Source organism: Scyliorhinus torazame, chromosome 12, assembly GCF_047496885.1.
Source record: "Scyliorhinus torazame isolate Kashiwa2021f chromosome 12, sScyTor2.1, whole genome shotgun sequence".
Lineage (NCBI taxonomy): Eukaryota > Metazoa > Chordata > Chondrichthyes > Carcharhiniformes > Scyliorhinidae > Scyliorhinus > Scyliorhinus torazame.
The window spans coordinates 150,693,126-150,720,737 of record NC_092718.1 but is presented as its reverse complement, the minus strand read 5'-3'; the positions used below and the strand labels follow the sequence as shown (position 1 = coordinate 150,720,737).

The 27,612-nt window shown below is 47.6% G+C and overlaps 1 protein-coding gene across 1 annotated transcript in view; it reads right to left on the bottom strand.

The window, feature by feature from the left end:
* LOC140386658 (linker for activation of T-cells family member 2-like) overlaps nucleotides 1-27,612 on the bottom strand; it is a 142,134-nt gene that overhangs the window by 30,015 nt on the left and 84,507 nt on the right. The window contains exons 3-4 of the mRNA XM_072469185.1: nucleotides 1,693-1,738; nucleotides 632-675 (exon numbers count right to left, since the gene is read on the bottom strand). Of these exons, the coding sequence (XP_072325286.1) occupies nucleotides 632-675; nucleotides 1,693-1,738 (90 nt within the window). The remainder of the gene's footprint in view (nucleotides 1-631; nucleotides 676-1,692; nucleotides 1,739-27,612) is intronic.

Sequence of the window (27,612 nt, the reverse complement as noted above, 5' to 3'; positions counted from 1 at the left end):
TAATTGGGAAAAATGGGTACTCTAAATTTATTTTTTAAATGAACACTGCTGCCTACGGCGCTGACGACTCGGGTTTGATTCTGGCCCAGGGTCACTGTCCGTGTGGAATTTGCACTTTCACCCCGTGTCTGCGTGGGTTCCACCCCCACAACCCAAAGATGTGCAGGTTAGGTGGATTGGCCACGCTAAATTGCCCCTTAATTGGAAAAGAATTATTGGGTTCTCTAAATTAAGAAAAGAAAATCATATTCTCATGGAGGCAGAAGACTTGGCTGTGACACTAATGTTTGCTTTTTAAAAAAAAAATGTCTCCCCATGTCTGTATGGGTTTCCTCCGGGTGCTCCGGTTTCCTCCCACAGTCCAAAGTTGTGCAGGTTAGGTGGTTTGACCATATTAAATTGTCCCTTCGTGTCCAATAATAAATGTCAAGCTGTGATCTGGATCCATGTAGTAACTTCCAAAAAGGAACTGGAAATATATATTTAATGATAAAAATTGCAGGATAATTGGATATTTCTACCAAAGAGTCAATAGACATGATGGATCAAATAGCCTCCTTGTATTGTATGTTTCTATGATTTACCTGGATATTAATATTTTTCATGTCATTGTATGTTAATATTTATTTACCTGTATATGATCTGACTACTTCAAATCGCTTGCTGTCTTCATTCCTAAAAAGAGATGTTAAATTGTATGAAAACGGAACATTTCTCTCCAGTTTATTAATAACAATAATAATCTTTATTGGTGTCACAAGTAGACTTACATTACAATGAGGTTACTGTGAAAATTCCCTAGTCACCACATTCCGGCGCCTGTTCGGGTACACGGAGGGAGAATTCAAAATGTCCAATTCACCTAACAAACACGTCTTTCAGGACTTGTGGGAGAAAACCGGAGCGCCCGGAGGAAACCCACGCAGACACGGAGAACGTGCAGACTCTGCACAGACAGTGACCCAAGCCGGGAATCGAACCCGGGTCCCTGACGCTGTGAAGCAACAGTGCTAACCATGTGCTACCGTGGTTTAGAGACTGAAAATTCAAGTTTGATAGGCAGAAATCCAATATCTATTTTTTTTAAAGTATGAGGCAGTACCCTATGTCTTACAGGCATGTTGTAGCTTGGAGATATGGATAGTGATGGTAGAGGGACCAACATTCTTTCCATTACATAGCTGACCAGGAATCTGTACTGCTCTTACCATCTGGCATTTTTGCGTGTTGAAAGGATTTGCAGGTTGATAATCAACTTGTTCAGGCACGTTATGAACTCACCTTCATAGAAACAGACATAGAAAGTAGGAGCAAGAGTCGGTAGGCCTTTTGGCCCCTGGAGCCTGCCCCACCATTCAATAAGGCCATGGCTGATCCTCTATCTGAACATCATACTCCCAACTCTCTCCCCATAGCCTTGGCCATCAGGTCCTTGAGTGGGACTCAAACTCAAGAGCTTTGGGCTCAAAGTCAGGGAAGCTACCCTGAGCACCACAATCCTACACTTATTGGATCAATATTGTGCCAATTTTGAACAAAGTAGTTAGTGTATACCAATCATTTACTGATCAACACTGGGTCAATTTCTGATAGAGCACATCATATCAATCACACAGATACTTGATGTTCTCGTAATGCCACCATATAAAAGAGCACTGCAGTTTTGAGTTGTGTAATCCAACTGCCACTTACATGTTGACACTCTGGCCTTTTCTCCTGGTCTCTTGTCTGATTATAGCTGCGGATGTAGAAAGAAGATGTTAGCTCATGAAGCTTTTCCTAAACTAAAAGTAATGGCCCATTTAACCCTTTACTCATTTCACCTCTCCTTACCCAACAGAAATTCGCTAACCAGCTGAAAATTTCCAAGCTCTTCAGCCACGCTTGGAGGCCTTGTGGTGTTGTGATAGTACTTCTACCACTGGGCCAGAAACTCCAGGTTCGAGTCCAACGCCAGGACATGTTAGTCACGGAAGGAGTGTTCATAACAGGGTTCAACGGGCTGATAATCAGCTCGGAAATCCTTCCACCACTTCCCCCACTATTCCCCAAAGGGTAAAAAACACAGTATATGGGGTGTGAAGATATGTCAACAACATCAACACAATCCTTAATTATAGACCCTTCTCGACAACAGCTGTTTGGGTAACAGATCTAGAATTCTAGGATTTCCCTCTCCCACCATTCTTAAATAGCAGAGTGTCATGTGCAACTTGCTAATCAAAAGGTACAGTTTCTGAATCTAAAGAACTTTGGAAGATTGTGGACCTTGGGTAGGGTGCTCTTTCCAAGAGCTGGTGCAGACTCGATGGGCCGAATGGCCTCCTTCTGCACTGTAAATTCTATGATAATCTATGATGGTTAGAATTCTGCAATGTTTTCAGGTAACAGGTGAAAACCCTCCGCACCTTTGAATTGTGGGGGTGAGAACCACGCGGACACGGGGAGAATGTGCAAACTCCACACGGAGAGTAACCCGTGACTGAGATCGAACGCGGGTCCTCGGTGCCGTGAGGCAGCAGTGTTAACCACTGTGCCACCATGCCGCCCAGGAAAGATAATCTAATAAAGGAGAAAATAAGGAAAAGTACCAGAAACAATAAACATAAAAATTAATATTCAACATGGATTTCAATGGGAAAGTGTTGCTTGACCAACCTCATTGAATTCTTTGAAGAGGTAAGTGTAGACAATGGTAATGCAATAGATGTAATATATCTAGATTTCCAGCAATCCTTCAATAAGGTATCACAGAACAGACTAGTGAATAAAGTCAGAACATGTGGAGTCAAGGGTAATTGGCCAAAGGTCAGTTGGCATCCTCTCCATTGAAGAGAGACAATTGGTTATATATAACTGAAGGGGCAACACACTGCAAGCATAGGGCAAGATGAAGAGTCAGGCCTCCAAAAACACTCCATAAAAGCTGGTAAGCAGATTAAACCCACACTGTTTCCATAGAATCTCTACAGTGCAGGAGGAGTCCATTTCTCTCATCGAGTCTGCATCGAACCTCTGAAAGAGTACCCAACCTAGGCTCACCCTACCCCCGTAATCCCAGTTAACCTGCACATCTTTGGACACTAAGGGGCAATTTAGCAGAGCCAAACCACCTAATCTGCATATCTTTGGACTGCGGAGGAAACCAGAGCAGCCGGAAGAAACCCACGCAGGCATAGGGAGGACGTGCAAACTCCACTCTGTCACCCAAGGTCAGAATCGAACCCGGGACCACAAAGTATACTCACGGATAGACTTTTTTGTCTTGGGAAGGGCACTGATCCCGAAGGTGACACGGACGGAATATACGGCCATAGCTATTTCGGACCACGCTCCACATTGGGTAGACCTGGAGGCAGGAGAGGAAAAAGAACAGCACCCACTCTGGAGAATGGATATGGGCCTATTGGCGGATGAGGGGGTATGTTTAAGGGTGAGGGGGTGCATCGAAAAGTACTTGGAGCTTAATGACAATGGAGAGGTTCAGGTGAGAGTGGTCTGGGAGGCGTTGAAGGCGGTGGTTAGAGGGGAACTGATATCCATAAGGGCACATAAAGGGAAGCAAGAGGGTAAAGAAAGGGAGCGATTGCTGAAAGAACTTTTGAGGGTGGACAGGCAATATGTGGAGGCACCGGAGGAGGGACTGTACAGGGAAAGACAAAGGCGACATGTAGAATTTGACCTGCTGACCACGGGTAAGGCAGAGGCACAGTGGAGGAGGGCACAGGGTGTACAGTATGAGTATGGAGAGAAGGCGAGTCGGCTACTGGCCCACCAATTGAGGAAGAGGGGAGCAGCGAGGGAGATAGGTGGGGTGAGAGATGAGGAGGGAGAGATGGAACGGGGAGCGGAGAGAGTAAACAGGGTGTTCAAGGCATTTTATGAGAGATTATATAAGGCTCAGCCCCCGGAAGGGAAGGAGGGAATGATGTGTTTCTTGGATCAGCTGGAATTCCCTAAGGTGGAGGAGCAGGAGAGGGCGGGACTGGGAGCACAGATTGGGATGGAGGAGGTGGTAAAAGGGATTGGGAGCATGCAGGCTGGGAAGGCCCCGGGACCGGACGGATTCCCGGTGGAATTTTATAGGAAGTATATGGACTTACTGGCCCCGCTTTTGACGAGAACCTTTAATGAGGCTAGGGAAAGGGGCAGCTGCCCCCGACTATGTCGGAGGCAACGATATCGCTCCTTTTGAAGAAGGAAAAAGACCCGCTGCAGTGTGGGTCCTACAGGCCCATTTCCCTTTTAAATGTAGATGCTAAGCTCCTGGCCAAGGTGATGGCGACGAGGATAGAGGACTGTGTCCCGGGGGTGGTCCACGAGGATCAAACTGGGTTCGTTAAGGGGAGACAGCTGAACACGAACATACGGAGGTTGCTAGGGGTAATGATGATGCCCCCACCAGAGGGGGAGGCGGAGATAGTGGTGGCGATGGACGCCGAGAAAGCATTCAACAGAGTGGAGTGGGATTATCTGTGGGAGGTGCTGAGGAGATTTGGTTTTGGAGAAGGGTATACCAGATGGGTACAGCTGCTGTATAGGGCTCCGGTGGTGAGCGTGGTCACAAACAGACAGAGGTCTGATTACTCCCGTCTTCATAGAGGGACGAGGCAGGGGTGTCCCCTGTCTCCGTTACTGTTTGCATTGGCGATTGAGCCCCTGGCCATAGCACTGAGGGGCTCCAGGAAGTGGAGGGGAGTGCTCAGGAGAGGAGAAGAACACCGGGTATCCTTGTATGCAGATGATTTATTGCTGTATGTTGCGGACCCAGTGGAGGGGATGCCTGAGATAATGCAGACACTCAGGGAGTTTGGGGAATTTTCGGGGTACAAATTGAATATGGGTAAGAGTGAGTTGTTTGTGGTGCATCCGGGGGAGCAGAGCAGGGGAATAGATGACTTACCGCTGAGGAAGGTAACAAGGGATTTCCAGTACTTAGGGATTCAGATAGCCAGGAGTTGGGGAACCTTACACCGGCTTAATTTAACAAGATTGGTGGAACAGATGGAGGAGGATTTTAAGAGATGGGACATGGTGCCCCTGTCACTGGTGGGTAGGGTGCAGGCGGTCAAAATGGTAGTCCTCCCGAGATTCCTCTTTGTGTTTCATTGCCTTCCGGTGATGGTCACGAAGGCTTTTTTCAAGAGAATTGAGAAAAGTGTCATGAGTTTTGTGTGGGCCGGGAAGACCCCGAGAGTGAGGAGGGGGTTCTTGCAGCGTAGCAGGGATAGGGGGGGGGCTGTGGATGGGAGAAGGGGAGGGAGCGGCGTGGAAGAGATTGGAGATGGCGTTCTGCAAGGGAACCAGCCTACAAGCAATGGTGACGGCGCCGTTGCCGTTCTCCCCGAAGAAATACACCACAAGTCCAGTGGTGGTGGCAACACTAAAAATTTGGGGGCAGTGGAGACGACATAGGGGAAGGACGGGAGCCTCGGTGCGGTCCCCGATAAGAAATAACCATAGGTTTGTCCCGGAGAGAATGGATGGGGGATTTGGAGCATGGCAAAGAGCTGGGGTTGTGCAACTGAGAGATCTGTTCGTAGACGGGACGTTTGCGAGTCTGGGAGCGCTGACGGAAAAATATGGGTTGCCCCAAGGGAATGCATTTCGGTACATGCAACTGAGGGCTTTTGCGAGGCAACAGGTGAGGGAATTCCCACAGCTCCCGACGCAGGAGGTGCAGGATAGAGTGATCTCAGGGACATGGGTGGGGGATGGTAGGGTGTCGGATATATACAGGGAAATGAGGGACGAGGGGGAGATCATGGTGGATGAGCTGAAGGGGAAGTGGGAAGAAGAGCTGGGGGAAGAGATTGAGATGGGGCTGTGGGCTGATGCCCTACGTAGGGTAAACTCGTCGTCTTCGTGCGCCAGGCTAAGTCTGATACAATTCAAGGTTTTGCACAGGGCGCATATGACCGGAGCACGGCTCAGTAAATTTTTCGGGGTAGAGGATAGGTGTGGGAGATGCTCGAGAAGCCCAGCAAACCACGCCCACATGTTTTGGTCATGCCCAGCACTGCAGGGGTTCTGGGTGGGGGTGGCAAAGATGCTTTCGAAGGTGGTGGGGGTCCGGGTCGAGCCGGGCTGGGGGTTGGCTATATTCGGGGTTGCAGAAGAGCCGGGAGTGCAGGAGGCGAAAGAGGCTGATGTCTTGGCCTTTGCGTCCCTAGTAGCCCGGCGAAGGATATTGCCGATGTGGAAGGAAGCCAAACCCCCGGGCGTGGAGACCTGGATAAACGACATGGCAGGGTTTATAAAACTAGAACGGATAAAGTTCGCACTAAGGGGTTCGGCTCAAGGGTTTACCAGGCGGTGGCAACCGTTCATTGACTACCTCACAGAACGATAAAGGAAATGGGAAGGTAACAGCAGCAACCCGGGGGGGAGGGCCCGGGCGGGTCCTCAGGGGTGTTTTTGTATAGATATTTGTACTAGGCTATGCATATTGGATTGTTGAATTTTATTTTTGGAGAGTTATTATTTTTGATATGGCAGTTGCCATTTAGTTTATATATTACTTATTTAATTGTTAAAAACGGCCACTGTTATTTACACTGTTCTACTGTTGTAAAAAGGAAAACCTTTGTATTTTGTTTGGCCAAAAAATTTGAATAAAATATATATTTTAAAAAAAAATAATCGAACCCGGGTCCCTGCCGCTGTGAGGCAGCAGTGCTAACCACCATGCCATCCTCGTCATTCTACATTACACTCGTGCAATCTAGCCAACTAAGCTAGCAAACTGCCCACAATGGAGACCGAGGACAAGTAGCACAGTAGAAAGATATCTGGCTAAGACAGAAAACAGAGTGCCGGAGTAAAGGGTAGCTTTTCAGAGTGACAGTAGGTGGAAAATGGGGTCGCACAAGGATCAGTGCTGGGACCATTGTGTTGTTCACAATTCATGTTAATAATTTAGACATCAGAATCAAAATACTGGTTTCCAAATTTGCGGATGACACTTAATTAGAGGGGATATTTAATACTGAAGAGGATTACAACAAATTACAAGACAATATTAATAAATGTGCAGAATGGGCATACGTAATGGGCAGAATCCTGGGAGGCCTAGATAGAGTGGAGGTGGAGAAGATGTTTCCACTTGTAGGAAAAACTAGAACCCGAGGGCACAGCCTCAGACTGAAGGGATGATCCTTTAAAACTGAGATGAGGAGGAATTTCTTCAACCAGAGGATGGTGAATCTGTGGAACTCTTTGCCGCAGAAGGCTGTGGAGGCCAAATCACTGAGTATCTTTAAGACCGAGATAGATAGGTTCTTGATTAATAAGGGGATCAGGGATTATGGGGAGAAGGCAGGAGATTGGGGATGAGAAAATATCAGCCATGATTGAATGGCGGAACAGACTCGATGGGTCAAATGGCCTCATTCTGCTCCTACATCTTATGGTCATATCAGAAGAATTAATTTCAACATAGATAAGTGTGTATGTTTGGAAAATAAGAATCTACATGGGGCAGAGGAGCAAATGAATCTGAAAATTTAAATGCACATCACTAGAATCAGTGATTCAGGTTAACAAGACTAAACAAAGCACTCGGGTTTATTTCCGGACAGATAGAATTGAAAAGTAGAGAAGTTGTGCTAAATTCATACCGAACCTTGGTTAGACCACACTTTGAGTACTGTGTATAGTGTATTATGAAAGGATATGGAGGTGCTAGAGAAGGTGCAAACATATTTTCAAGAATAGTACCAGAGCTGCAAGTTTATAACCATCAAGAATGAACATGGTGAATAAAAAGGAGGACTTTAATATTACAAAGGTTTTGATGTTAACACAGAGAGGCTGTATACATCCACCAGTGCAGAAGAGCACAATTTGAAGCCTCCATTGCAAGGTGATCACCAGACAATCAAATAGACGTTGTGAAGAAAGTTCTTCAGCCAGAGTGGTGTGAATGTGGAAATCGCTACAGAGAAAGCAGCTGAGGCAAATTATGGAGATTCACTTAAACAAAAGCTACATAAACGAATGAGGAAGAAGGGAATAGAAGATTATGATGATGAGAGTCAGTGGAGAAAGAATGGGAGAAGGCATAAATGCCAACTTAGTCTAGTTGGGCTGAATGGTCTGTTTCTGTGCTGTATAATCTATAGGATTCTATGTGGGTGCCGCCTGAGAATTAAGCCATAGGCATTTATTCAATGTGAGGTCACCATAGGGAACATTCTAGCCATGGTCAGTCCCAGTGAACCTTGGTGCTTTCCCAGGAGAGTCCGGCAAAGTCAGCAGGGATCCAAACTGCAACGTCTCTGATCTGTATGGCTGTGGTAATCCGTCATAACTAACTAAGCCACTTGGGGGCACAATGGTTCATTGCACAGCCATTCACAGCCAGCCAGCAGTGTGACCTGGGACGACTTGTCCATCGATTATTTTTCCTAGACAGGCGACATGAGGCAGCAGAACAGAATTTCTTACTCTTGGATCTGCACCAGATGGGTAGTGGATACCCATTGTGATTTCTGGCTTGCTTCCAATTAAGTTACAGCAGCAGGGCAGTAGCCGCTGACAAGAAAAGTCCAGGTCACTTTTGGGCTATGGCTGATTTCCACCATCAACGCAGGCTCTAAACTGGCATTGACGAGTCAGCTGCCTGTTATACATCCTTTCCAACATTCAGTTCAACTAAAGACAAGTCAGAAAGGAATAGAACAGGTGGCGGATGGTCTGTACCCCTAGCTTTCCACCATACCCAATAAAAATTTACCCCACTAAATTCATGGGCAAACTAGGGTACTCCACTAATAAGCGTTATTTATCAAGTTAAGGTTCTAAGTTTTTAAATGCAAGTACTTTTCCCCCCAACTTTTATTTAGGCTTGGAAGAGAAAACGACCATGAAAGCTGCTAAAATTGTAAAAAAAAAACATCTGGTCCACCAACCTCCGTTAGGGAAGGGATGCTTGCCACCCTCTATCTGTTCTGGGCCGAGACAGACTCCAGCCTCATTCTTATGGGTGATTAGGGATGGGGAATAAATGTATCACCCACATCATAAGAACAAAATTAAAATCTATTTACTCAGTCCAGAAAAACAAAATCAAAAAAATCTTCAATAAAAGATAAGAATGAGACCAGCTCAAGAATTCCCGACTGTGTGAATCAATGACACGACAAACCTTTTGTATCCCGCATACATTAGACAATGGTTAAAGTTAGTGGAAAAAATGAGACTTGTTTGTTTGCCTCAAGTACGTTTCTCAAATTAATTTGTTTTTTTTAAACTTTGACAAAGTAAAAATGAGATTCTGGAGAAATATTAGCCATCCTATTTATGCTCTGCGCTCAGTTCCGGAACTGTATTCACAGGCAAAACCTGTTCATTTTAAACAGGCTGCAGGCTAAATAGTTGAAAATAATTATTCCGAATAATCTATTCTTTTATATTGAAAAAATTTTAAATCCCTGTGTTACAAAAAGCATACTGAAACATGGGGAAAAGTACAGCTAAGATTTACAAAGTATTTACAGCACAAGAATAGGCTACTCAATGCAAAAGATCCACACGAGCCTTAGGAATATAGGAACAGGAGTTGGCCATTCAGCCCCTCGAGCCTGTCCTGCCATTCAATGAGATCGTGGCTGATCTGTGGCCTAACTCCATGGCCGTGATTCTCCGAAAATGGGACTATGTGCCCAGGCCCGCCGGAAAACGGGCGTAAATCACTCCAGACTTTTTGAAAAAGTCCAGAGTGATTCTCCCATTTCAAGAGGGATAGCAGAGCCCCGGCGCGTGCGCCCCACAGCTCCTGCTGCCGAAACGGGGCCCTGCTATCCCTCCTGCTGCCCACGGGTCCACGCATGCGTACGGCAGCCGTTTTCACGCCTGCCCCACGCCAACATGGCAGAGCCACACAGAGGGCCGACACGGAAGAAGATAAGCACCCCCAGGATCGCGCGTGCCCGCCGATCGGTAGCATCCGATCGAGGGGCTGGCCAACGTGGAGGCCCCCCTCTCGGAGTCTGATCCCCTTCCCCCACCAGGATGGCCAGCGCAGCAGCGAATCCGAGCTCACGTCGGGTGGAACCATACGGGAACCACAGCGGCGGAACTCGGCCTGTCTATCGCGGAGAATCGCCGCGGGAGCCTCTTTCAATGGCCCCCGACCGGCGCAGTGTTGACCGCGTGCATGCGGCTCGCGCCGATTCTCTGGTCCGCAGAGAATCGCATCCCGGCATCGGTGCTGATCGCGGGTCTGAGTCCCCATTCTCCGCCTCGCCGATCATGGTTTTGGCGCGGAGGCTCAGAGAATCCCAGCCCGTATACCTGCCTTTGGCTCAGATCCTTAATATCTTTGCTCAATATCTATTTCAGATTTAAAATTAAAAGATCTTGTTTCAACTGCTGCTTCTGGGAGTGAGTTACAAACCTCCATCACCCTTTGCATGAAGAAGTGCTTCTTAATATTTATCCTGAATGGTCTGGCCCTAATTTTCAGACTAGTTTCCGAATCTTTACCCAGTGGAAATAATTATTCCGAATAATCTATTGTTTTATATTGAAAACATTTCCTCATGGAGGTTACAGGATGTGCACCATGCAGCTTCCTATGACCTCCACAGAATAAAAACTTTCCTGGTAATGCAGGGCTTCCCCTTAACAAATGGAGCTCTCACTTGTATATAAATCCATCCCTGGGTGCATGTTGGGGAAGAAGACCCTTAGGGGAGTGGAGACGAGTTGTATTGTTCATAAGCCTTTATCCAATATTTTCTATCTGCCGTTTATGTGTGCTACTTTATGCGGATTCAACACTGGCGACGAGGATACAGTGGAGCTGCCATCGGTGCCGATTACTACGTTCTCGGTCCATCTCGTCGAGGCCTTGTAACTACCCACTAAAATGCCAAATATCAAGAAATTACAACCCTTCAATGCAGGTATTGATGACTGGGGGCAATATAATGAGCGAATGCAGTATTCCTGTCACACAAGCGTGATCATCGGGGATGAAAGGCAAATTATGATACTGCTAATGGCTTGTGGAGGGGACACCTAAAGCGTTATATAAAGTTTAACCCATCCGGATGCACTGCACACTCGGCCGTTCGCCACCCTAGTGACCCTGGTAAGGGAGCATTTTGACCCAAAACTCCCATTAATCATTTTCCGGTTCCACACGGCCACCCAGGCCCAAGCTGAATCCATTAGCAACATCCTGACCCAACTGCGAAAATTGGCCGAAACCTGTGAGTTCGGTACAGCACTATCAGACCATCTGGTGTGGAATCCACGACACGGCAATGCAGTGAAAATTACTAACTGATGCTAATCTGGATTTGCAGCACACGGTGGAAAGAGCGAGAGTGCAGAGCAAGGGTCTAGTAATTTCAAGGGATGGCAGTACTAAGCCTGGGCAGCGCCATTTGAATGCCACCAGGATCGATGATGCAGACCCCTGACAATGAGACTCTTACTGCAGGAACGTGGGCTGACCCCGCCGAGGCCCAGAGCGCTGCCGAACATTTTCCCCCTAGAAAGAAGACCAGGAGTATGGGTTCCAACCAGCAGTAGCAGTGACTGCTGGCCGCAAGGACCATGATGGCGACGATCCTGTGAGGATTCACCGCCCCGCCAAACATGACCAGTCTTACTATGTGGATGAGGACGACAGCTCCTACCACCAATTGCATTGTGTGGCTTCACCGAAAGTTGCCCTGAGCCAAGTTTCCTTACAAGTGAAGAGACACTCCATCAGAATGAAGCTCGACACCAGAGCAGCAGTGTCCGTGGTCAGCCACCGCATTTACGACTAGATTCAGTCCGGCCTCTGGACATTGGCTCTTCAGGACACCAATGCACAGCTTCCCAGTGTTTACATCACCGCTTTATTCCCCCCTCTTCCAAAGTCGGTAGAAACCCAGAGATAGCAACAGAAATGGCAATGAAGGCAATGGAATGCCTGATGAACGCCCAGGAATTCGAGGTCGCAGCGACCAGTAGAGTAGGACAGTGTCCCGTATGGGAAAAGGAAATTTGAAAATATCTCAAAGGGAAAGGATGGCCCCTTTGGAGCGAGTTTTGTGCAAACTATGCAGGGGAAACACTGGCAATGGCGGACACCTTGATGGTCCCGGTCCAATATAGACAGCAGTTGGCGGATCTAACTTTGGTAGTGGTACAAAGAACAAAGAAAAGTACAGCACAGGAACAGGCACTTCGGCCCTTCAAGCCTGCACCGACCATGCTGCCCGACTAAACTACAATCTTCTACACTTCCTGGGTCCGTATCCTTCTATTCCCATCCTATTCATGTATTTGTCAAGATGTCCCTTAAGCGTCACTATAGTCCCTGCTTCCACCGCCTCCTCCGGAAGCGAGTTCCAGGCACCCACTACCCTCTGTGTAATAAAACCTGTCTCGCACTTCTCCTCTAAACCTTGCCCCTCGCACCTTAAATCTATGCCCCCTAGTAATTGACCCCTCTACCCTGGGAAAAAGCCTCTGACTATCCACTCTGTCTATGCCCCTCATAATTTTGTAGACCTCTATCAGGTCGCCCCCTCAACCTCCGTCGTCCCAGTGCAAACAAACCAAGTTTACTCAACCTCTCCTCATAGCTAATGCCCTCCATACTAGGCAACATCCTGGTAAATCTCTTCTGCACCCTCTCTAAAGCCTCCACATCCTTTTGTTAGTGTGGCGACCAGAATTGAACACTATACTCCAAGTGTGGCCCAACTAAGGTTCTATACAGCTGCAACATGACTTGCCAATTTTTATACTCAATGCCCCGGCCAATGAAAGCAAGCAGGCCGTATGCCTTCTTGACTACCTTACCCACCTGTGTTGCACCTTTCAGTGACCTGTGGACCTGTACTCCTAGATCTCTTTGACTTTCAATACTCTTGAGGGTTCTACCATTCACTGTATATTCCCTACCTGCATTAGAGCTTTCAAAATGCATTACCTCACATTTGTCCGGATTAAACTCCATCTGCCATCTCTCCACCCAAGTCTCCAAACGATCTAAATCCTGCTGTATCCTCTGACAGTCCTCATCGCTATCCGCAATTCCACCAACCTTTGTGACGTCTGCAAACTTACTAATCAGACCAGTTACATTTTCCTCCAAATCATTTATATATACTACGAACAGCAAAGGTCCCAGCACTGATCCCTGCGTAACACCACTCGTCACAGCCGTCCAATCAGAAAGCACCCTTCCATTGCTACTCTGCCTTCTATGACCTAGCCAGTTCTGTGTCCATCTTGCCACCCCGATCCCGTGTGACTTCACCTTTTGTACCAGTCTGCCATGAGGTACCTTGTCAAAGGCCTTACTGAAGTCCATATAGACAACATCCACTGCCCTACCTGCATCAATCATCACTGTGACCTCGAAAAACTCTATCAAGTTAGTGAGACATGACCTCCCCTTCACAAAACCATGATGCCTCTCGCTAATACGTCCATTTGCTTCCAAATGGGAGTAAATCCTGTCTCGAAGAATTCTCTCCAGTAATTCCCCTATCACTGGTGTAAGGCTCACCGGCCTGTAGTTCCCTGGATTATCCTTGCTACCCTTCTTAAACAAAGGAACAACATTGGCTATTCTCCAGTCCTCCGGGACATCACCTGAAGCCAGTGAGGATCCAAAGATTTCTGTCAAGGCCTCAGCAATTTCCTCTCTTGCCTCCTTCAGTATTCTGGGGTAGATCCCATCAGGCCCTGGGGACTTATCTACCTTAATATTTTTCAAGACGCCCAACACCTCATCTTTTTGGATTTCGATGTGACCCAGGCTATCTACACACCCTTCTCCAGATTCAACATTCACCAATTCCTTCTCTTTGGTGAATACTGATGCAAAGTATTCATTTCGTACCTGGCCCATTTCCTCTGGCTCCACACATAGATTCCCTCACCTGTCCTTCAGTGGGCCCACCCTTTCCCTGGTTACCCCCTTGCTTTTTATGTATGTGTAAAAAGCCTTGGGATTTTCCTTAACCCTATTTGCCAATGACTTTTCATGACCCCTTTTAGCCCTCCTGATTCCTTGCTTAAGTTCCTTCCTACTTTCATTATATTCCACACAGGCTTTGTCTGTTCTCAGCCTACTAGCCCTGACAAATGCCTCCTTTTTCTTTTTGATGAGGCCTGCAATATCTCTCATTATCCAAGGTTCCTGAAATTTGCTGTATTTATCCTTCTTCCATATAGGAACATGCCTGTCCTGAATTCCTTTCAACTGACATTTGAAAGCCTCCCACATGTCAAATGTTGATTTCCCCTCAAACATCCGATCTAGGTTCTTCAGTTCCTGCCTAATATTGTCATAATTAGCCTTCCCCCAATTTAGCACATTGACCCTAAGACCACTTACATCCTTGTCCACCAGCACATTAAAACTTACTGAATTGTGGTCACTGTTCCCAAAATGCTCTCCTACTGAAACTTCTACAACCTGGCCGGGCTCATTCCCCAATATCAGGACCAGTATAGCCCCTTCCCTGGTTGGACTATCTTCATATTGTTTTAAGAAGCCCCCCTGGATGCTCCTTACAAACTCTGCCGCGTCCAAGCTCCTAGCACTAAGTGAGTCCCAGTCAATATTGGGGAAGTTCAAGTCTCCCATCACAACAACCCTGTTGCTTTTACTCCTTTCCAAAATCTGTCTATCTATCTGCTCCTCTATCTCCCGCTGGCTGTTGGGTGGCCTGTAGTAAACCCCCAACATTGTTAATTCACCCTTCTTATTCCTGATCTAAACTCATATAGCCTCGCTGCCCTCTGAGGTGTCCTCCCGCAGTACAGCTGTGATATTCTCCCTCACCAGTAGCGCAACTCTTCCACCCCTTTTACATCCCCTTCTATCCCGCCTGAAACATCTAAATCCTGGAACGTTTAGCTGCCAATCCTGTCCTTCCCTCAACCAGGTCTCTGTAATGGTAACAACATCATAGTTCCAAGTACTAATCCAAGCTCCAAGTTCATCTGCCTTACCTGTTATACCTCTTGCATTAAAACATATGCACTTCAGGCCACCAGTCCCGCTGTTTTCAGCAACATCTCCCTGTCTGCTCTTCCTCAGAGCCATACTGGCCGTATTCCCTAGTTCTCCCTCAATTTTTTCACCTTCTGACCTATTGCTCCGGTATCCACCCCCCTGCCATACTAGTTTAAACCCTCCCGTGTGACACTAGCAAACTTCGCGGCCAGGATATTTATGTCTCTCCAGTTTAGATGCAACCCGTCCTTCTTATACAGGTCCCACCTGCCCTGGAAGAGCTCCCAGTGGTCCAGATGACGGAAACCCTCCCTCATACACCAGCTGTTTAGCCACGTGTTTAGCTGCTCTATCTTCCTATTTCAAGCCTCACTGGCACGTGGCACAGGGAGTAATCCCAAGATTACAACCCTCGAGGTCCTGTCTTTTAACATTCTGCATAGCTCCCTGAACACCTGCTGCAGGACCTCATGCCCCTTCCTGCCTATGTCGCTAGTACCAATATGCACAACAACCTCTGCCTGTTTGCCCTCCCCCTTCAGGATGCCCGCTACCCGTTCGGAGATACCCTGGCACCAGGGAGGCAACATACCATCCTAGAGTCTCTTTCACGTCCACAGAAGCGCCTATCTGTGCCCCTAACTATAGAGTCCCCTATGACTGTTGCTCTTCTGCGCTTTGACCCTCCCTGCTGAACATCAGAGCCAGCCATGGTGCCACTGCTCTGGCTGCTGCTGTTTTCCCCTGATGGTCTATTCCCCCAAACAGTATCCAAAGCGGTATACCTGTTCGAGAGGGGGACAACCACAGGGGTTTCCTGCACTGACTGCCTAAAGGCCTTCCAAGATGCAGAAGCTGAGCATTGAGAATGGTGTTATCCTTTGGGGGATACACATGATGGTTCCCAAACAAGGGGTCCACTCTTACAATGTACACCCAGGATTGTCCAAAACGTAGCTACTTTTGGTAGATTGGCCCAGCGCTCCACATAATGCCAGGAGTACCTGAAGATCCCTCCGGCGGCACCACTCCACCCGTGGGAATTGCTGGCATGGCCGTGGTCTCGCCTCCATGTCGACTTCGCGGGACCTTTTCAGGGGGCAATCTTCCTTGGATTCATGGATGCCCACTCGAAGTGGCTGGAGGTCCACAAGTTGCCGGTGACTATAGCTCAGGTCACTGTCTTCGTCAAACGTTCAGTACGCACGACATATCCGAGGTATTGGTGTCCGACAACGGGACGGCATTCACAAGTTCGGAATTTGGAGTGTTCATGTCCACAAATGGAATCCGTCATGGGCGCACCGCCCCATACAACCAGGCTTAAAATGGGTTGGCCGAAAGGATGGTACAGACATTAAAGCCCTGGATGAAGACACAGATGACCAGCTCCTGGGAGGTCCGTTTGGCTTGGTTCCTATTTTGTTACCGCAAAATTCCGCATGCCACAATGGGGATCGCACCAGCAGAGTTGCTGATTGGTTGCCACCTGCTTAAGTCTAGTCATCCTCCGGACCAGGACAGAACTGAGGTGGAGGCAGGCTGACTCATGGTCTCCCCTGGTTATTCGGTGTAAATCCAAAATTTCGGCGACAGAGCCATGTGGATCCTGGGAGTTGTGTTGTCCCAAACTGGGCCAATCTCCAACCAAGTACGCACATAGAGCCGCAAGTCTAATCGGCACATGACCACCTTCACGGCCGCACGCCAGCTCCTGATCCAGAGGCCCCAGTCACATGTCTGCTGCCTTTATTGCCACCACTGTCGCCACCACCTCCACCACCCCTGGCTCTGCCAACCATTAAGTGTCTGAATGCCGAGGTTGGGGAAGCTGAGATGCCGGACTAAGACCTGTCCTGTTCCGATTCAGAATTGGACATGGGCATCTTGCCACCATGGGAGGTAGCCATACCGAGTCCCGATGCGGCATCAACCGTGCCAACGCCGCCCAGGCGTTCTTCGCGCAAACACCAGTCCCAAGTCCGATATACGCCTCCAGATACCACGTGGACAAAGTCCAAACGCCGTTCTCGGGAGAATAGGATGAGGGGTCCTGCGCACCAGTCCATGGACATGGACGTTACTCCGGATTTTGGGGGGCGAAGGAGTGTTATAGCCCCCATGGAGGTCACAGAATATGGGCCATGTGGCTTCCCATGATCTCTACAGAATACGAACTTCCCCTTAACAAGGGGAGCTCTCATTTGTATATAAACCCTGTCATGGGTGCAGGTCGGGGAAGGAGGCCCTTAGGGGAGTGGATAATAAGCCGTTATCCAATATTTTCTACCTGCTTTTTCTGCGTACTACTTTATGCGGATTCAACATAGTGCTTCAAATGTGGTCTAATCAAGATTTAACATAAAATTCTTCTTTTCAATTTTATCCCTCTCGAAATGGAACTCAGTGCTCTGTTTTTTAAAAAATGGTCTTTGGAACCTGTGTCACTAATTAGTCATTTCTGCACCTCTACTCCTGATTCCTCAGTATCTCTTTCCCATTTAGAAATGTATTTTCCCAGGGGTACGTGGCCTTCATATTCCCACTATTAAATTGTACAGCCTCACATATATTTGCACCTTTTCTGTAGGTTTATCATGGTCTTCCTGTATTTTGCTGCAATGCTCTCCTCTGTGAACCCCTCAATTTAGTGTTATCTGCAAAGTTTGAAATTGTGCTTCCAATTCCAGAGTCCAAATCATTGATGTAAATTGTGAGCAACTGTGGTTCGAACATTGATCCTGTAGAATTCCCATTTCTTGCCATTTGTCAATCTTAGTAACAAAATCTCTACTCTCTGGGTGCGATTTAATGGAAAGGAAACAAAAGTCCTGTTTCAGGCACGTTTAGCCGGGTGTTTCCTGTGCTTGCAGAGCCGAGAACAACCCCGCAATTAAATGGGACTCGGCTTTGTTTCCGTGCTTCGGCGAGGAACGCCCCACCAAGGTCGAACTTAGGCTCATTTCCTGCAGGAACAAGCTTAGCTTGTTGTGTTATGCTGCTTCGGAAAACACAGGCTGCTACTTGATGCAGTCTTAACTAAAGGATGCTCCAGACTCTGAAATGAGTTCAACGTGTTTATTGAACCATTAACACAGTTCTCAAGTGAGTTCGACTCTCTGCTAATCTAACTGTAGTAACTCAGTCTAACTGTACCAGCTTGCTCTAAGCCACGTGCTGGGGTGTGATGCTGCTGATCAACCCTGTCTAACTCTCTAGATGTCTGTCTGTGGAAAGAGGCAGGGTGTGAGTGCCTCATCCCTTTTATAGTGTTTATGTCATGCCCCCTTGTGGTGATGCCACCTCTGAGTGTCCTGACTGCCCATTGGTTGTGTCCTATCCTGAGTGTTCATTGGTTGCATGTTTGCATATCATGACACAGCTCTCTGAAGCCCATACCGCAGCTGCTGGACCCAAGCCCCCCCCCCCCCCCCCCCCCCCCCCCCCCCCCATGCTCCAACTTACCAATTAGGGAGTCCTCGAGCTTCCGCACCCCACCACCTAGGGGCAGGGCAGCCCTGGGCCTGGTCCCCGCCAGGGGCAAATTGCCACCTGGGCACCTTAGCACTGTCACCTGGCAGTGTCTCTGTCAGCCTGGCAGTGCCACCTGGGCATACCCTGACCGTGCCAGAGTGGCACCCGGGTGGCGAGATCTATTGGCCGCGTCCTGAGTCGGGCACGATGAGGCCAATAGATCACGCCCTCTATTTTGTAATCAGCTGATTATCCATTCTGCTACTCGTGGTCTAACTCCACATGTGCGGATCTTATTTCTGAATCTAATCTGCAGTATCTTACTGAAAACTACTGGAATGGAAAACCAAACACATCAGGGACCGTATTATATAAAAGTTGTTCATTTCTTGAAAGAATTAAACAAGGTTGGTGAAGTAGGTCTTTTCCATTTGGAATCTGTGCAGACTACTGTATTGTATGTTTCATTGAATCCCTATAGTGCCCTTGGAAAGAGCAATCTTGTAATCCAGTAACCCTACCTAACCTTTTGGACACTAAGTGGTAATTTAGCAAGACCAATCCACCTAATCTGCACATCTTTGGACTGTGGGAGAAAACCCGAGCACCCGGAGTAAACCCGCGCAGACACGGGGAGAAAGTGCAGACTCTACATCACCCAAAGCCGGAATTCAACCCGGGTCCCTGGAGCTGTGAGGCAGCAGTGCTAATCACTGTGCCACCCATTTCTGTTTCCACTGATGTTCAAATTCAAACTGGGCAAATTGACTCTGATTGGTCAAGATATTGCCCTGGAGAATGAACCAGCGTATGGCTGTTCCCCAAGCATTTGCTTCGTTGAAAAAGACGCAATGTGCAGATATGCCCCTTCTGGCTGCAAAGGACGGGAACCTTTCTGTGAATATATGTGGATTCTAGCATACATTGTCTTGACCAATCAAAGTTAACCTGCCCGATTTGAATTTGAACCAAGTTGGGCAGTTTTTATGGCTAACCAGGAGACTCTCCCATACCTACCTGACAAATTGGAAGGACTTACAGGCTGATAATCAACCTCGTTGGCCACGTTATAAATGCACCTTCCATGGTCATTAAGTCCTGAAGTAGGGCTTGAACCTGGAGCTCCTGGCCTAGAGGTAGGAACGCTGCCACAAGACTCTTCCTCTCGCGAAGTTAGCCTCATTTATCAAATATCCCCCTTCCTCTGTCTCAAATGGTTTTATATCCTTTTTGATATTTTACTGTAATATAATTTCTGTCACGTCAGTTTCCCCTCCTTTACCAAAGCCATTACCCACATCCTTCAATTAGTGCAGCTACCCTATCTTCCTCCCTTCCCTATTTATAAGGCCAAAACAGAATGTCGGCATAGATTTAACAGGCTACAAATGACTTCTCCGAAAAGAAGAGACCTGATAAGGATTTGACAGTGTGGATGTGGAAAAATTGTTTCCATGTAACAGAGAAAGCATAAACATAGCCAATAACCAATCAAATAATTAGGAGGAATTTCTTTATACAGAATGGTGTAAATGTGACCTGACTGTCATATGGATTGGATGAAACAGAGAACATTGATGCATTTAAATAGGTTTGGTGGATACACAGGGGGATAGGAATAGAAGGAGACAGGCAAAGGGTAGGAAGAGGTTATTAAAGTGGAACAAGACTCAAAAGGCACAGACCAGCTGGGCTGAATGGGCTCTTCCTACATTGTAAATTCAATGTAATTCTAAGATGGAAGGGAGGCAAAATAAAATGATTGTTGCTTGGTCACATGTGGGAGGGTAGGGGAACCTCAATAACAAGATCAAATGTACCTATCAAATTACTTTGTGTACCATTGGGCAACTCCATTGACATTTTTATTTAAAGGTTTCAGATGTTATGTAAAGGTCAGGATCCCATCGACGTTCTGCACGGTTCAATAGTCAGGGGTAGGTGGTTGCGCTGTGGTATTGTCCCTGGACTAGCAATCCAGAGACCCAGGGTAATGCTCTGGGGACCCGGGTTCGAATCCCACCATGGCAGGGCTGACTATGGTGAAATTTGAATTCAATAAAAATCTGGAATTAAAAGACTTTGTCGATTGTCAAAAAACTCATCTGGTTCACTAATGTCCTTTATGATCCTTATCCAGTTCGGTCTACATGTGGCATCAGATCCACAACAATGTGGTTGATTCTAAAATGCCCTCTGAGATGGCCTCGCAAGAAACTCAGTTCAAGGGCAATTAGGGAAGGGCAATAAATGCCCAGATCCCATGAACGAATTGAAAAAGAATTTGCAGCAAATCCCTGAATGCACAATTAAGAGCAGGCTTCATATGTAGCACATGTAGTCATGACCTCCCAATACGATTTTCTCAGGTACATAGGCCGGGATTCTCCGAGCCTGCGCCGGGTCGGAGAATCGGGGGGGGGGGGGGGGCGGGAATCCCGCCACGCTGCTCTGACATCGGGCCGCCGATTCTCCGGCGACCGGAGAATAGCCGGCAATCACGCCGGAGCAGTCGTCGTGGCGCCAGTCCGGGGCCGTTGACAGCGGCCCCCGCGGTGATTCTGCGCACTCAACGGGTTGAGTGCACGCCAAGTTCCGCCGAGTCCTGCCGGTGTTGTTTGCGTATGGTCCTATCCAGCGGGACCTCGGCGATCTGGCTGTGGGGGCTGTCCTGGTGGGGGGCTGGGGGAGCCGACTCCGGGGGGGGGGGGGGCTCCACGGTAGCCAGGCCCACGATCGGGGGCGACCGTTTGGCGGGTGTGCTAATTCCGGATGGGGGGGGGGGGAACTATGTTCCTCCGCATTGGGCCTCTGTAGGGCTCCGCCATGTAGCCCCGGGCCGGCGCGGAGATGGCCGTGGCACGCTTGCGCGGACCCACGCTGGCGTGGCGGGCCGGCTTTCGTCGCCGGAGCAGCACAGAGCACTCTGGCGCCGTTCTAGCCCCTGAGGGCGGGGAGAATAACTGGGCCTGGAGGCCCGTTGACGCGGCGTCGCTCGGGTCGGTTTTGACGTCGGCGTCAACGCTCCAAATTCTCCAAAATCCTAGCCATAGTCTTTCATCAGACTGTGATCATTATGACTTTGTTTTCCACAACGGTACAAAATAAACTCAAGGATCAACTTAAAAAATATTTCAACTGCTTACTTTTTTTAAAAAAAGTGTTGAAAACCTTGATACAGAATATTTTGAGAGAGGAAGACGGACAGACAGAGACAGTGTGAGTAATAGCAACCAAAGGACCAAATGACAGAATGGTGGCAAAAAGCCATCAAAAAACAGAGCAACCGACTGTTATGAAGACAGTCAGAGCATGCCTTTCATCACCTCAAGTTAGCCTAATTAAGCCCGCAATAATCAATGAAGTACTTTTGAAGTATCCTCACTGTTACAATGGGGAATGGAAAGCTAGATTAAAGTATGAGGGGCTAGTGAAAGAGGGGACAGCCAGTAAACAAGAAAAGTCCAGTAAACAAAAAAGATACAAAGCATTGTGAAAGTGAGAAAGTCATGCACACTAAGAGAGAGAGAGAGAGAGATAAAAAGATCGCTGTGTGAAAGGCACACAAAGAGAATGAAGAATAGACTTACACAAAGGGAAAGAGTCACAACAAATTGGAACCAAACTCCATTTGAACCAGCAGTGTGTTTCGAAATGTCTGTTGAGTCACTCTATAGTCACCTAACACCTGAAGTAAATTTCTAGCTGATAGCAAGTGAACAGCTAACTGGCACTCTTTAAAATAGATTTTGGATTTAGAATGTCCACTAGCTACAACACATGCTAAGCGACAAGAAGGTGATAATAAGGTAGTAGTTACCTTAGCTTGAATGGAGGAGAATATCAGTACTTCAAAACACTACTGATTACATTTTGCATGGCCAACCCTACTGTCATCAAAAAGCAGGAAAAGAGGAGTATGCTCTGATTTGTCAGAGAATCTTAAGCGATTTACAAAACTCAAGGTGGGCATTAAGTCCACTGTGTTGGCACTTTGTAAGAGCAACCCAAACTAATGTCGCTTCCAGCTCACTTGTAGAGGCCAGTAATTTCCTCTGTTTCAAATAATTTAGCTGTTTTCCTTAAAAGATGCGACCACTTGTGGAGATTCGCCTGACCTCTCTCCCCACTGTCATGATATCCATATAAACATATCATGGTGCAATCACACACACACACTGATGGACAGATCAACGGACCAATCAACATACACGCAACATCACAGCCAATCACCAGTGAGAGCACACGCACTATAAAACAGGGAACACCACAGTTCCCGCTCATTCCAGCAGGAGAGAGCTCAGAGCACAGAGCTCACAGCGTGCCACTCAGACATGCATCATGTGCTGAGTGCCTCTCTAAGATAGTGTTAGGGCTGGGTCCACAGGTTAACGGGTAAAGTACGAACCACAGCCATAAGTTAACAGATGTTGTTATCAAGAGTAATAAAACAGAGTTTTACCATCTACAACCATGTTGGTTCATTTGTATAGCGGAACACCCAACACGACACCCACTAAGATATGAAATGCCATGGTCAATCTGCTTCTAATTACAGATTAAGTTACTTACCTTGCAGGTCAGCTGTTGAGTTCGGGAGTGAGAGCTGGGACCTTAGAATCAGCGCGGGAATTTGAAAAAGCGCGGGAGCTGCGAGGCAGAGGGGACCGTTTAAAAGGTCGCTGCCTGGGGTGAGGTAAGTACAGGTTAACTTACTTACCTTGAAGGTCAGCTGTTGAGTTCGGGAGTGAGAGCTGGGACCTTAGAATCAGCGCGGGAATTTGAAAAAGCGCGGGAGCTGCGAGGCAGAGGGGACCGTTTAAAAGGTCGCTGCCTGGGGTGAGGTAAGTACTGATTAACAACTTACTTACTTTGCAGGCCAAGTCGATTTCAGCAGGAGCGGAGCAGGCGAGTCCATTTCAGCGGGGGCAGTGCGGAAGTGATTTCTGGGAGGTAAGTTTCTCCTTTAAATTTTTTTTTAAATTTTAGTGTTTAAGGTGGGAACAGGAAGTCGACCCGCGGACTTCTGGGAAGACCGTCACCAATAAATTCTGGTGGAGAGGAAACCCGAGACACTACACGTGTAGTGTCTCCCACCCGCCCTCCTCCTCTAACCTAATAATAAAACCCATTGGTGTGAGGTAAGTACCATATTTTATTATTGTTATTAATTTTTTTTTATATAAAAAAATTTAATTTAGTTGTTAGCCAGATCTTGGTAGAAAGTTAGAGGAATGGCAGGGAAGGGAGTGCAATGTTCCTCCTGCAGGATGTTTGAGGTGAGGGATGCCGTTAGTGTCCCTGCTGATTTTACCTGCAGGAAGTGCTGCCATCTCCAGCTCCTCCAAGACCGAGTTAGGGAACTGGAGCTGGAGTTGGAAGAACTTCGGATCATTCGGGAGGAAGAGGGGGTCATAGATAGCAGCTTCAGGGAATTAGTTACACCAAAGATTGGAGATAGATGGGTAACTGTAAGAGGGACTGGGAAAAAACAGTCAGTGCAGGGATCCCCTGCGGTCGTTCCCCTGAGAAACAAGTATACCGTTTTGGATACTTGTGGGGGGGGGGGGGGGGGGGCTTACCAGGGGTAAGCCATGGGGTACGGGCCTCTGGCACGGAGTCTGTCCCTGTTGCTCAGAAGGGAAGGGGGGAGAGGAGCAGAGCATTAGTAATTGGGGACTCGATAGTCAGGGGCACAGTTAGGAGATTTTGTGGGAGCGTGAGAGACTCACGTTTGGTATGTTGCATCCCAGGTGCAAGGGTATGTGATGTCTCGGATCGTGTTTTCCGGGTCCTTAAGCGGGAGGGGGAGCAGCCCCAAGTCATGGTCCACATTGGCACTAACGACATAGGTAGGAAAGGGGATAAGGATGTCAGGCAGGCTTTCTGGGAGCTAGGATGGAAGCTCAGAACTAGAACAAACAGAGTTGTTATCTCTGGGTTGTTGCCCGTGCCACGTGATAGTGAGATGAGGAATAGGGAGAGAGAGCAATTAAACACGTGGCTACAGGGATGGTGCAGGCGGGAGGGATTCAGATTTCTGGATAACTGGGGCTCTTTCTGGGGAAGGTGGGACCTCTACAAACAGGATGGTCTACATCCGAACCTGCGGGGCACAAATATCCTGGGGGGGAGATTTGTTAGTGCTCTTTGGGGGGGTTTAAACTAATGCAGCAGGGGCATGGGAACCTGGATTGTAGTTTTAGGGTAAGGGAGAATGAGAGTATAGAGGTCAGGAGCTCAGATTTGACATCGCAGGAGGGGGCCAGTGTTCAGGTAGGTGGTTTGAAGTGTGTCTACTTCAATGCCAGGAGTATACGAAATAAGGTAGGGGAAGTGGCAGCATAGGTTGGTACCTGGGACTTCGATGTTGTGGCCATTTCGGAGACATGGATAGAGCAGGGACAGGAATGGATGTTGCAGGTTCCGGGGTTTAGGTGTTTTAGTAAGCTCAGAGAAGGAGGCAAAAGAGGGGGAGGTGTGGCGCTGCTAGTCAAGAGCAGTATTACGGTGGCGGAGAGGATGCTAGATGGGGACTCATCTTCCAAGGTAGTATGGGCTGAGGTTAGAAACATGAAAGGAGAGGTCACACTGTTGGGAGTCTTCTATAGGCCTCCAAATAGTTCTAGGGATGTAGAGGAAAGGATGGCGAGGATGATCCTGGATAAGAGCGAAAGTAACAGGGTAGTTATTATGGGAGACTTTAACTTTCCAAATATTGACTGGAAAAGATATAGTTCGAGTACATTAGATGGGTCGTTTTTTGTACAGTGTGTGCAGGAGGCGAGGCCACATTGGATTTGGTTTTGGGTAATGAACCAGGCCAGGTGTTGGATTTGGAGGTAGGTGAGCACTTTGGGGACAGTGACCACAATTCGGTGACGTTTACGTTAATGATGAAAAGGGATAAGTATACACCGCAGGGCAAGAGTTATAGCTGGGGGAAGGGAAATTATGATGCCATTAGACGTGACTTGGGGGGGATAAGGTGGAGAAGTAGGCTGCAAGTGTTGGACACACTGGATAAGTGGAGCTTGTTCAAGGATCAGCTACTGCGTGTTCTTGATAAGTATGTACCGGTCAGGCAGGGAGGAAGGTGCCGAGCGAGGGAACCGTGGTTTACCAAAGAAGTGGAATCTCTTGTTAAGAGGAAGAAGGAGGCCTATGTGAAGATGAGGTGTGAAGTTTCAGTTGGGGCGATGGATAGTTACAAGGTAGCGAGGAAGGATCTAAAGAGAGAGCTAAGACGACCAAGGAGGGGACATGAGAAGTATTTGGCAGGAAGGATCAAGGAAAACCCAAAAGCTTTCTATAGGTATGTCAGGAATAAGCGAATGACTAGGGAAAGAGTAGGACCAGTCAAGGACAGGGATGGGAAGTTGTGTGTAGAGTCTGAAGAGATAGGCGAGATACTAAATAAATATTTTTCGTCAGTATTCACTCAGGAAAAAGATAATGTTGTGGAGGAGAATGCTGAGCTCCAGGTAAATAGATTAGATGGCATTGAGGTACGTAGGGAAGAGGTGTTGGCAATTCTGGACAGGCTGAAAATAGATAAGTCCCCGGGACCTGATGGGATTTATCCTAGGATTCTCTGGGAGGCCAGGGAAGAGATTGCTGGACCATTGGCTTTGATTTTTATGTCATCATTGGCTACAGGAATAGTGCCAGAGGACTGGAGGATAGCAAATGTGGTCCCTTTGTTCAAAAAGGGGAGCAGAGACAATCCCGGCAACTATAGACCGGTGAGCCTCACGTCTGTAGTGGGTAAAGTCTTGGAGGGGATTATAAGAGACAAGATTTATAATCATCTAGATAGGAATAATATGATCAGGGATAGTCAGCATGGCTTTGTGAAGGGTAGGTCATGCCTCACAAACCTTATCGAGTTCTTTGAGAAGGTGACTGAACAGGTAGACGAGGGTAGAGCAGTTGATGTGGTGTATATGCATTTCAGCAAAGCGTTTGATAAGGTTCCCCACGGTAGGCTATTGCAGAAAATACGGAGGCTGGGGATTGAGGGTGATTTAGAGATGTGGATCAGAAATTGGCTGGCTGAAAGAAGACAGAGGGTGGTGGTTGATGGGAAATGTTCAGAATGGAGTTCAGTCACAAGTGGAGTACCACAAGGATCTGTTCTGGGGCCGTTGCTGTTTGTCATTTTTATCAATGACCTAGAGGAAGGCGCAGAAGGGTGGGTGAGTAAATTTGCAGACGATACTAAAGTCAGTGGTGTTGTCGATAGTGTGGAAGGAAGTAGCAGGTTACAGAGGGATATAGATAAGCTGCAGTGCTGGGCTGAGAGGTGGCAAATGGAGTTTAATGTAGAGAAGTGTGAGGTGATTCACTTTGGAAGGAATAACAGGAATGTGGAATATTTGGCTAATGGAAAAGTTCTTGAAAGTGTGGATGAGCAGAGGGATCTAGGTGTCCATGTACATAGATCCCTGAAAGTTGCCACCCAGGTTGATAGGGTTGTGAAGAAGGCCTATGGAGTGTTGGCCTTTATTGGTAGAGGGATTGAGTTCCGGAGTCAGGAGGTCATGTTGCAGCTGTACAGAACTCTGGTACGGCCGCATTTGGAGTATTGCGTACAGTTCTGGTCACCGCATTATAGGAAGGACGTGGAGGCTTTGGAACGGGTGCAGAGGAGATTTACCAGGATGTTGCCTGGTATGGAGGGAAAATCTTATGAGGAAAGGCTGATGGACTTGAGGTTGTTTTCGTTAGAGAGAAGAAGGTTAAGAGGAGACTTAATAGAGGCATACAAAATGATCAGAGGGTTAGATAGGGTGGACAGTGAGAGCCTTCTCCCGCGGATGGAAATGGCTAGCACGAGGGGACATAGCCTTAAACTGAGGGGTAATAGATATAGGACATAGGTCAGAGGTAGGTTCTTTACGCAAAGAGTAGTGAGGCCGTGGAATGCCCTACCTGCTACAGTAGTGAACTCGCCAACATTGAGGGCATTTAAAAGTTTATTGGATAAACATATGGATGATAATGGTATAGTGTAGGTTAGATGGCTTTTGTTTCGGTGCAACATCGTGGGCCGAAGGGCCTGTACTGCGCTGTATTGTTCTATATGTTCTATGTTCTGATGTGAGAAGTTTATATCTGCATGCAATCCATATTCATCACATTCAAAGCAACAAACT